The 12,317-nt window shown below is 39.4% G+C and overlaps 1 protein-coding gene across 2 annotated transcripts in view; it reads right to left on the bottom strand.

Annotated features, from left to right (window-relative positions):
• The window catches only part of OLFML3 (olfactomedin like 3), a 33,213-nt gene that overhangs the window by 7,645 nt on the left and 13,251 nt on the right, over positions 1 to 12,317 (bottom strand). Inside the window, exons 2-3 of one of the 2 annotated variants that reach the window (XM_089681081.1) lie at positions 11,067 to 11,346; positions 4,818 to 4,892 (exon numbers count right to left, since the gene is read on the bottom strand). In XM_089681081.1, coding sequence (XP_089537207.1) covers positions 4,818 to 4,892; positions 11,067 to 11,346 — 355 coding nt within the window. The remainder of the gene's footprint in view (positions 1 to 4,817; positions 4,893 to 11,066; positions 11,347 to 12,317) is intronic. The other variant, XM_089681082.1, reaches the window with a different exon arrangement.

Below are 12,317 nucleotides of genomic sequence, written 5' to 3'. Positions count from 1 at the left end.
CTGTCATTGTACAAGAACAATTCTCATGATCAGATTATCAGACAATCGATTCAAAAGAGGTGTTTTTCGTCCGATTTTCTCATCGCATTTACTAGGCAGTAAGGTAGAAGACCTTATCAATTAACATTGAACAAAGGGTACTTTGCTGGGGTGGGAAGTAACTTTCCGCCTTCCCTTACAAGGAGCCCCGCCCAATGTTGAAGGGCATGTGGTCTGGTTTGGTCCAGGAAGTGGGTAAGTACACACCTGCTGCTCTCCCTTCTTGAGCTCAGTCTGCATGCCTGAATAAGGATCTGGTTGGGATATTAAGGGGAACCACATAATGTTTGTTCCCTTTTTTTAAATAAATGAGCTCTGTCACTCTAATTTTTAAACATTATATTACTCAGGTAATTCCAGTGGATCCCTTGTGACATCATTGATCATAAGAGGTCATTTTATGATAGATACCTTGGGATCCCCTAAATTTCCTAGGCCACATATTTCAATATTGGGGGTACCTTACTCCCCACATTAAGCACTATAGTCCCAATATTGAGGTAAAAGGCTCCTTCCCAGTGACCAAAGTTTGTCAGTAATGTCACCTGGGATTCCTGTCAATCTGTCAGTGACAGCCAGAGAGCCATTGAAAAAAAAGCAGAATGGGGCAGAGCATCGCTCTGTGTGTAAATGGACACGCTGAGTAATGACTAAGCACGTGTTCATGTGAAACGCGTCTACTGTTCCTCTGTCCAGTCTTGGAGCTATCATGTTTTTATCACATTGTATGTAAAGGATTTCAATAAAGGATTTCATCTACTACACTGCTGTCTGTGCAGCCAACCATTTTGTCTTTTCAGAGCAGTTGCTCGGGAGCAAGCCTGCTTGGGTGCCCCAATAGTAAGCTGTTTGCTATAAGCGCACCGAGCAAGAGGGAGGGGCCAGGAGCACCAGTGGGGGACCCGAGACAAGGAGGATCAGGGCTGTTCAGTGCAAACCACTGCACATAGCAGACAAATATGACATGTTTATTATTTTTTTAAAAATGACTTTAGTAGCACTTTAAGCTTTGGCAATAAACCTGGAAGCTGATTGGTTTTCTGCAGAGTTTCACCAGAGTTTGCACTCGCCAGTTTTAGTAAATAGCCCCCAATATTGTTTAAATACAGTGACAAGAAAAGGTTTGTGAATACCTTGGAATTAACTGGTTTTCTGCAGTAATTTGCCATAAAGTGCGATATGATCCTCATCTAGGTCACAATAGACAAATGCATTGTGCTTTAAAGTGGAGTTCCAGACATTTTTGTGTTTATTAAAAGTCATCAGCTACAAAAACTGTAGCTGCTGACTTTTAATAAATGCACACTTACCTGTCCCAGGGTACAGCGATGTACTCACCCACGCCGTCCCTTCTCTCCTTCTTCTCTTCACAGTGCCAGCATCTCAGCTGTGGGCACCAGGCTGTGACAGCTTGCAGCTTCTCAGTTGGGTGCCCACTGCGCATGCGCGAGTCGTGCTGTGCATCCTGATTGGTCCAGCAGTCTTCTGGGATCTATGAAAGCTACCAGGAGACTGGGAGGAAGAAGGGGGCTGAACTTCCGGCTCACTTCGCTGTGGCGAAATGAGTCGGAAGTGGGAGCAGGTACCTGTGAAAACCAGGTGCCCGCTCCCCCCCAAAAGGTGTCAAATATGGCAGTGGAGGGGGGTGGAGGCAAACAAGCAGAGCTTTCACTTTTGGGTGAAACTCTGCTTTAAGCTGATAAAACACAGACAATATACATTTCTCATGTCTTTATTGAAAACACCCATTAAACATTCACAGTGCTGGAGGAAAAAGTAAGTGATCACTTTGACTAATTACTTCAATGAAAGCAAATTGGAGTCAGTAGTTTGCTCCTCCGGAGTCCAATTAATTAAACGAGTTTGGAGATGTGGTTTGGAGCTACTTTAATTGATAAAAGGTACTCAAACTTAAGATTGCTGTTCATAAGCATCAGCTGATGTGAACCATGCTTCATAAAAAAGGAGTTCTCCAAAGACATTTGATCAAGAGTAGTTGATCTGCATAAGGCTAGAAAGAGATACAAAGCAATCTCAAAGAGTTTAGGTATCCATCAGTTGACAGTTAGACAAATTGTCTATGAATGGAGATACTTTAGTACTGTAGATACTTTTCCTATAAGTGGACACCCAGCCAAGATTACTTCCAAGGCACATGGCAGAATCCTCGGTGAGGTAAAGAAGAACCCATGAGTAACAGCCAAAAGCTTGAAGACACCACTAGAACTGGCAAACATCCCTATTCATATGTAAGTCTTTGAACGGGCAGGGTGTCCATGACAGAACACCACAGAAGAATCTGCTCTGACATTTGCCAAATAACATCATAACAAACCACAATGCTACTTGGAAAATGTTTTGTGGACTGATCAAACAAAATTTGATTTGCTTGGGAAGAATACTCAGTATGTATGCTGCAAAAAGGGCACAGCTTACCAACATCAAAACATCATCCCAATGGTGAAGCATGGTGGAGGGAACATAATGATTTGGGGTTGCTTGGCTGCCTTATGGCCTGGACCATTTGCCATCATTGAGGGGAAAATGAATTCCCAGAATATACTACGCAATAAGTGACTGTCCACCAGCTGAAGCTTAGTAGAAGTTTGGTGATGCAGCAGGACAATGACCCTGAGCATTGAAGTAAATCCACCACAGACTGGCTTCAGAAAAAGAAAATGCGGTTTTTGTATTGACCCAGTCAGAGCTCAGACCTTAACCCATAGAGATGCTGTGCAATGACCTCAAGAGAGCCATTCACACCAGACATCCTACAAATGTGTCTGCGCTAAAGCAGTAAAAAGGAATGGTAAAAAAATTCCTCCAGGACATTGTGCAGGTCTGAGCCAGAGCCACCAAAAGAGCTTGCTTGAAGTAATTGTTACCAAACAGGTTCAACCAACTATTAACTCCAATGGTTCACTTACTTTTTCCTCTAATGCTGTGAATGTTTAACCCTTTTGCTGCCAGATCCGTACATTGTATGGACCTGACAGCAGGGGGTTTTATACACACTGCAGCCACCAGGATTGTGTATAGACCTGGCAGACAGACTCCTAACTGTCGGGTGGCTGAGCTCTCGCCTGATTACTTCCACAGCCCCCCCTCATGCTCGCTTTGCCTGTATCCGGGCCCAGCTTCCCCATCTGCGGGCCCGGAGAGCACCATGGCGGGTGCCAGCAGGTGGAGGGGAGAGAGTAGAGCATTTGCTCTCCTCCCCTTCTTTCTGTGACCTGGAAGGTGATGTATATGACTTCATTTCCAAGTCACGGCTGTCGGCTTCTCCAAATAGCCAGGGAGAGATGTATTGCACTGCAATACATCCAGTGGAGCCCAGAGTCTTTCAGACCCAGCATGTGTCAATAAAGAGAACACGTCACTTAAAAATCATCACATAGGGGTCTTTGTGTTCCCTATGTGATGAAACAAAAAGTCACGTAAAAGATTTTTTTTTTATTGCAAAAAAATAAAGTTACACCCAAGCACATTACATCCCCACCAAATAAAAATTTAAGGACCCACACCCCCACATACACGTACATATGAACATAAATGCACACATCGTGGTGCCTACACGTGAAAACGTTGGTTGTGATACACATGTTACATATTGCCGCGCATGCCAGAGTGAGAGCAATAATTCTAGGACAAGACCTCCTCTATAATGCTAAAATGACGATCTATAGGGGCTTTTGAAGCGCCACCTATATAAAATATAAGGTACTGAACAGGGACGGACTGACAGCTCATGGGGCCCCCGGGAAATAGGGGATCATGGGGCCCCTATGTCCTTGCCCAAACTCAAAAAAGCCTATGAAAAAGGTACCAGGGGCATCTCATGGGGCCCCTACTGACCCCGGGCCCTCGGGCAGTGCCGAGTTTCCAAATGGTCAGTTCGCCCCTGGTACTGAAGTTTGTCGCCATTTCATAGGCGCGCACAAATTTAAGGTTTGACATGTTGGGTATCTATTTACTCGGTGCAACCTTGGCTTTTATACTTTAGACAAATGTGGGTTTGTTTTATTGTTTTATTCTGTAGGGTGTCTGCTTTCAGAAAATATATAATGTTTGGGGGTTTTGTGTAATCGTCAGGTCTAAAATGATTTCTTAAACGTGTGCAAAAAAAATGCAAAAACAGCTCTGGCCGCTAAAGTGCTAATAGGTGTGTTAAATAAAGACATTAGAAATTAGAATTGTGTGTGTTATCAGCTTATGTACATTGTGTTTGTCAATTGTTGTGACCAGGATCAGATCACATTTTATGGCAAATTAAAACACAAAACCAGTTAATTCCAAAGGTTATTTATGCAGAACCAATATATTCTCTACTGCTTTTATAGCAAGCATTGAACCTGTTACATCAATTCATGGACTAGTCAAAAGCACACAAGGCCAATTTGGGTGGAGATTGGATAACCTGCTCCTATGTTTCTTGGCGTGGGACTAGAATTTGGAACACTTGGGATGAAGCTTTAACAGATTTCAGTAAACTTTTTAGCTGACTCATACAAAACTACATTTCACTTACTTTCAGCTTACTACATGCCAAGTGGGAGGGTTTGTCTGTTACAGTCAACTAATCAGTCCCAGTGTTCTAAATTACTGCTGGGAAATGTCTAATACATCAGCAAGAAATGAGATTTCTTAAAGCATTTTGTACACATAAATGCTACAGGATTATAGTATTATGACATTGCTTGAGTAGTTCAGTTAATTAAGTAGAATTATACTTTAAGTGTCAAAAAGAAAGACAGATGGGGTTAATGGAACCCACTTACATGATTTCCGGATGACAGGGGGACTCTGTATCGCATCTGGCTCCTCAATGTCAGCAATCTCAGCCTTGGGGCAACCTATTATAATATGAGAGGTAGGTTCCACTAACCCCTTTGAACTTACAGTATGCATGCCAAATTATGCTAAAATTATTAGTAGGTAGCTTGTGCAAATATACGCCTGAGGTCAACAAATGCCATCAAAATTCAGTTCAAAATTAGATACTGTACATATTCAAAGTATTATATACCACAAACTAAACTGTAACCTTTTTGTTTTAGAAGCATCGTAAAAAGTAAAAAGTAAAATAACAATGTAATAAAGTTTTTAAAGTGAGTTGGAAATAGTTTTACTGCTCGATCTTTTTTCAAATAAAACACTTTGTACAGTGAAACTAATGTAATGTGAAAGATGTTAAGAGTTAAGGTAAATTAAGTCCATACCTATTCAAAAGAAAAGAATGAGTGGTTTCTTACACAGAAAGGGCTGCCGAGGTGCTTTATAATTATTTTTAATATTTGCTATATAAATTACTTTCTACAGCCATTATTTATATGGCACTAATGGGTAAAAAATGCCTCGTGGAGGAAGGTCTGAGTTAAAGTCAAGGACTGTGCTGTTAGAGCAGCCTAATGTATAAAAATAATTACAATAATAAAATAATAAAGTAAATACCTGAACTGATTCAAATGGTGAAAAGTAGTATGTGTTCTGTAAACTAATATTTATGAGTTCAAATAAAATGCTAAACTGCTTATTCTGCGTAACTGTTGGAAAGGGGTTAGATCACAATGTGACTTTAACAGGTACCCTTGTGGATTAGTGTTAGTTATACACCACTGTATTTATGATTAAAAGCCCATCTTTTTTACCCTCATACAAATGAATGGGATTTTCCATCACTCCATGTCCAGATGTACTGCCTCCTCCACCACCTATCACCTGCTTCTTGAAGTGCCTATGGAGTAAGCAACTCTCAATTTGCTATTGACATATCTGTAGAGAACTTCCACCCCATATGGAAAAAAAATATATTTTAATATATTTTAAAAATGTTGTTCCCAAATATATGGCCATATATCTGAAATGCTACAATTTTGTCCATATTCAATATATTTCAAAATATATTCTATATATCTATATATTTTTATATATATATATATATATATATATATATATATATATATATATATACTGCATGTTGAAATGTGTTTTTAATACAAAATATATGGAAAATATTTTTTAAAATACATTTCAAATATACTGCATGTCTTTAAAAATACAAATCTACATTTTTGGAATGCATTTACAAATATATGTAAAAATATATGTTAAAATGACTTTTTTATATGTTACAAAAATCTATATTTTTTTAAAATATTTTCTTCAGCCAATGACATATCACTGCAATGGCCTGTTGCCAGTGTCATGTGACCGCTGTGACCAATCACAGCAGATCACATGTCGATTGTATACAATGGATGGCTTCCTGTCATGCCATTCATTGTATACAATTGTGTTGTTAGCTGTGATTGATCAAAGTGGTCACATGGTACAGACAGGGCCAAGGGCCAATCACAGCCCATCTGTATCATGTGATGAGCTTTGCCCAGTCACAGCTAATAACAACAAAAGACTGAATGAATCAGTTTAATTCAGTAACAATGATTGCAAATATCAAAATACATCGGTATTAGCAATCATAATGTGTAAAAAAAAAATCCTGATCACTTGCCCAGAGTAGTTCAATGTTACTATGGTAACATTGTATTGCGTTGGTCACAGTGTGTTGAAAAAAAATAGTAAAAAAAAAAGAAAAAATGATGTAATAAAAAATAATAGAAAAATGTGAAAAAAAAATAAAAATTAAATTATTATTTTAATTTTTTTTTACATACTGTCACCAGTCAGTTTTCCTGATGACCATCACACCAGTTATATAATCATGCTGTACTGGACTGGTGACAATATGTAAAAAAAATAAATTGTGATTTTTTTTTTTTTTAATTTCTACATTTTCCAAAAAATTGTAACAAAGATTATAACCTCCAAAAAACTCACCATGCCTCTTAAAAAATACCTTGGACTGTCTATTTTCCAAAAATGGGTAATTTTGGGGGTATTTGGACTATCCTGGTGTTTTCGAGCCTCAAGAAATGAGCCTGGCCGTCAGTAAATTGATTGATCGATTGTCAGATATATATACCATGGTTTGTGGACTCTATAACTGGACCCTACAGACTAAATAATATACACTAATTTGGGGTATTTTCACCAAAGAAATGTAGCAGAATACATTTTGACCTAAATTTATGAAGAAATGTTATTTATTTGCAAAATTGTATAACAAAAACCAAGAAAAATTAGGTTTTTTTCAAAAGTTTCAGGTTTTTTTTTTGTTTACTAGCAAAAAAAATAAAAAACTCAGTGGTGGTTAAATACCACCACAAGAAATCTCTAATTGTGTGAAAAAATGTTACATTTTTTTTATGGGTACAGTGTTGCATGACCACGCAATTGTCATTCAAAGTACGACAACACTTACAGCTGAAAATTGGCCTGGCCAGGAAGGGGGTAAAAGTGTCCAGTATAGAAGTGATTAAGGCCCCTTTCAGACAGGGCGGATCCTTCAGCGTGATCTCTCCTCTGATCCCCGCTGAGCAGGCGGATGACAGGTCTCTGTCTGAACTGTTGCTGCAGAACAGACACTGCCCGCTGATTTCAATGGGACGGTCGGATGGAAACGGACCACCTGTCTATTTGCACCTGGTTGTCATCCGATCCGATGGGCAGATGAGGAATGGATCCCCATCCGTCTGTTTTTGGCGTACAGGATCAGATTGGATGACAGCGGGTGTCAGTGGACTATTATCCGCTGACACCCGGAAGGTCCATACAGGTCTATGGGTGGAGCGATCGGGTCCTCCTGAAAAATGGACAGGTGGACCCCATCGGTCCACTTGTGTGAAAAGGGGCCTAACAACTTCTATATTTGCAGCTTCATGTTTTCCAGTTACTGCAGGCACATTACAGTTCTGTATACCCTGAATAAATCATGAGCTCAGTATACACTAAACAAGACTACCTCTTTACAGGACTGGTAGAATCAATCACTGTCCTTGTTGTGTTGATCTAATGTACTGCATCATTCATACCAGCTATTAAGTAACTAGGGACACCACTTGCTGCTAATGCTGAAGAGGAAACTGAAAGTGGATGACAACATGTGTGCTGTGCTCCATCCCCATTCCACAGTTTTTGAAACACAGGCTATGACCCTACATGCTGTCAGAGGAAAAACAAACAATGGTGCTATGTGGAGAAAGGAGAGAGGTTTGCTGTGTATAGGTGTTTCAGGTGAGCTGACCTGTGACGGGGGCAATAAAATATGGATCCTTGGACACCTAGTAGGCCCTTGGTTGCTTTGTGGGTGATATGACATGAAGGTGACAACCCCTGATGTTACCTACCACGTATAACTTATACAATATGTTTGCAACCAATTTACTACAAGATAACAAAATTCAAATCAAAATAGCATCCCTTGTAAATAAATGTGACATATTATCTGTGCCTAAAGGACCATTTACACCAAAGTATTTCTAATATGGATTTCATGCACTGCTTTGTTGGGACCACAGAATATTACGCACCATATTAACCACTTGCCCTTCTGAGGATTTACCCCCCTTCCTGACCAGGCCATTTTTTGCATTACGGCGCTGGGTTACTTTAACTGACAATTGCACGATCATGCAATACTGCATCCAAATTATATTTACGTCGTTTTATTCCATGAATTGGGCTTCCTTTCGGTGGTATTTGATTGCCTGTGCATTTTCTATTTTTTGCACTATGATAAAAAAAGACTGACAATTTTGAGAAAAAACTATATTTTTGATTTTTTTTGCTATGAAACATGTCCAGTAAAAGAATTAAAAAAATCAAATTTCTTCATAAATTTAGGCTAAAATATATTCTGCTACATGTCCTTGCTAAAAAAATCCCAATATGCATAAATTAATTTGTTTACGTGAAAGTTTTAGCGTTTGCAAATGGCGATATAGATACTGGAATTTTGTTTTGTTTTTTTTAATAGTAATGGCTGCAATCAGCAACTTATAGTTGGGACTTATAGTGAGAATGCGGCGGGCATTCTGACACTGAGGGGAACTGACTTGGTGTCACTGGGTGTGTTTTACTAGGTAATTGACAGCTGCGAACAGCGGCGCGGATAGGGTGCGCACGTGGCTCGTGTGCACCCCCTACCCAGAAAAAGCAAACTCATGTATATTTACAGGATTCTGCGCACCCGTGCCAAACAGGCAGACGGGAAGCAGTTAAATAATGGAGCGTTGTGGTTACCCAAAATGACTACTGTGTCCGCTTTGTTCTTGCTGCATTTTCCATATCTGGGTGATATTAACATGTTTGTTGGAAATTTGTGATCAGGATATCATTGTTAATACCTACCTATCAGTAAATGTTTTAACCTAAAATCTTTATTAAAACTACATACATTGGCATATTTTTGCATTTTTGATAATTGGCAATGTCATCAATGTATCAGTGAGAAAATAATTCAACTGTTAAAGCAATAATAATTTGCTGTAATGATAGCTAGAGCATATCTAAAGCCCAAACTTTCTTTTTTCTTTTTGTTTCTGATACAGTTGGGGTTTCGGTAAAGGTTTTTGTTGCTGCCAGGGCCATGGAGGTTCACTTTCTATTTGTCCTGGTGATTGTTGTTACTGGGATTTTTGTTTAGCAAATCATTTTATTGGGTTTTTTTAGAAAGTTTTGTACTGCAGAATTGTGCATAATGTAAATGACATGAGGGTATAACAGAGGTAGGGAAACATAAACAGATCAACCAGTTGCATGAAAGCATCAGCACAAAGTTACACAACAAACAGCAATGGAGTATGGAAACTTAAAGTGTTACTAAACCCAGGACCCTGCACTCACTATACCTGGTCTCCGACAGTACACACAACATGGAAATGCAATTATTTTAGTACATATAAACTGCTAAATACCTTTTCTCATCAGCAGTTAGAGCAGTCTTGTGACTTCTATCAGTGTCCAGCAGAGCACTGGTTGCAGCTTGTAGGAGGAGTTTTCATTCTCCCCTGATTGTCCCATGAGACTGCAGGACCCCTGACCCTCTGTCTGGACAGCGCTGATTGGCCCTATGGTGATCACATGCACTCTCCCAAGAAAAAAAAAACCTCATGCAATGTAAACCAAACTGAGCATGTGCAGCTTGCCTCCAAGGCTCTGTTCTATCAGCAGATGGATTTGGGACAGTAGAAGAAGGGAAGGATCAGGGAAGACAGGATCAAACAGCCTTTATACACAATGCAGAGGATTAACTCCTTAGGTTCCTCGGTGAGTATAACAAGCATGCTTTACAGCATATACAGACTGATTTTACTGTTGTGGGTTTAGTAACACTTTAATTTGCACTTAGTTTATCATGACACAAAACTAAAATGTGCTATGAACTGTGACTTCAGCAGAGCACTGGCTAAAGCTTGTAGGAGGAGTTTTCTTTCTCTCTAGGAAGATGCAAAACCCCTAACACTCTGTCTGAACAGTGCTGATTGGCCCTGTGCGGATCACATGCACTCTCCCAAGAAAAAAAACCTCTCTAGCAATACACACTAAACTGAGCATGTGCATGTGGCTACAGTTCAGTCTGTCTTATCAGGTAGACATTTGAACAAGAGGAGGATCAGAGAAAACAGGATCAAACGTCCTTTTTAAACAATGCGGAGGATTAACCCCTTAGGTTCCACAGTGAGTATAACCAGCATGCTTTACTGCATATACAGACTGATTTTACTGTTGTGGGTTTAGTAACACTTTAAACATTCTCATCAAGGATGTGAACATTCAGGTCACACTGGCAGTGATGTAGCATGCTGGTGAGGACACATGCATTACAGGGAATTTTGAAATTCTACAGTTGGAATAAAGGGGAAATCTTCCAATTTGGACCACTCTCCTGTTGACAACTGTTTAAGAGGGGATTATGCCTAACTTTAGAGAGATTGTAACTCACTTTCTGTTGTGTCTCCTGAATGGGACAGCAAAAAAAAAAATAAAGACAATAGCATTGCCTATTTACAAGGTTTGGCTTGAGATACACTTTAAAATCATATTTATTTATTTTTTAGTCCCCAAACAAAGGAATATTTGCACAGCTACCTATATAGCATTTCTAAATACAAAATAAATATATATACCTGTGAGTTTCTCATATTTTTCATTTTTCTTCTTCTTGTTCACAAGTAGTTCTGTCAGTTTTTCATCTATTTCAACACATGGTGGTGCTGGATTTTGAGTTTCCAAGTAGTCCACCTCTCTCTCTAACCGGTCAACGCGAACATTTGTGTTCTCCACCTCGTTCCTCACTGCTTCTCTCTCTTTTTCTATGTTTTCCAACATTTTCAGTACCTGGTTCTTGAAATCTCGAAGTTCTGAGCTGTAGCGGCTGCTATGATCATGCCATTGTGAAATTCTTTCCTGCAAGCATAGTTTATGTTAGTTAACTCTTTCAATAGGAACCCCTGAAGCAGTATTAAATGGGAAAACAAAAATATATTATATTATAAATATGTTGCAGCATACCAGTTCTTATATATAGCAGCTGCAGTTATTTTTAGGCTATTTTCCCTTTATTTTCACTTGTTGATCCAGCCAGTAAGTCTGTTGTTTTTCAGCTTCCTGTAACAAACCAAGTTGTTCTACAAAAGCAAACCATTTGTCACTAACAGGGGTGCTTACAGTGGTCAGCTTTTGTTATGTATTTTCTCCAGAGAAAACTAAAACTATTAGTGTGACTTCTTAAATCTGGCTTCAGCTCAGAACCCAGCCCATTGGCCATGCCCCATTTGATATGTTTCACCCACACTGGGCTTAATCATAGAGGAGGGCCAATCCGTTATGATTTTTGCTTAAAAAAAGTGCTAGCTAGAGTTCAACTTTGTTAGCCCATCTAAATCTGATGGTGCATCTAACACTATCCTCTCCCCAGGCTGACAATGCTCTTCTCCAAAGGTATCTCCACTGCCCCTTCAGTGGATTGGAGACATCCTAAGGCTAGGTTCACACCTATGCAGTTTGCATTTGATCCATTTTTTAAGTGCTTTTTGCGGTGTGTTCTTGATGCTTTTTTGATGTGTTTTGCGTTTTTTTCTCCAACTTGTTGCTGGGCAGATTAAAAAAAAATGCATCTAAAACGCACTACATGCATTTCTGCAGCGTCTCCATTGAAGTCTATTGCAGCAAAAATGCAACATTTTGCATTGAAAAAAATTCCCTGAACCTTTCCAAAAAACATACCGGGTGAAAATACGGAGATGTGAACGTGTTGCATAGGAAATCATGTTGAATGGACTGTAGTGCGTTTCTGCAAAATGCAAAACACACCGCAAAATGCTTAGGTGTGAACAGGAGGAATGTTACTGGCCAGAACAGAGGGCCTAAAAAAAAAA

The sequence above is a fragment of the Staurois parvus genome, unplaced genomic scaffold (assembly GCF_062004578.1).
Source record: "Staurois parvus isolate SC_StPar_1 unplaced genomic scaffold, SC_StPar_1.0 ptg000258l, whole genome shotgun sequence".
Taxonomy (NCBI): Eukaryota; Metazoa; Chordata; class Amphibia; order Anura; family Ranidae; genus Staurois; species Staurois parvus.
This window is presented reverse-complemented; position numbering and strand designations above follow the sequence as displayed.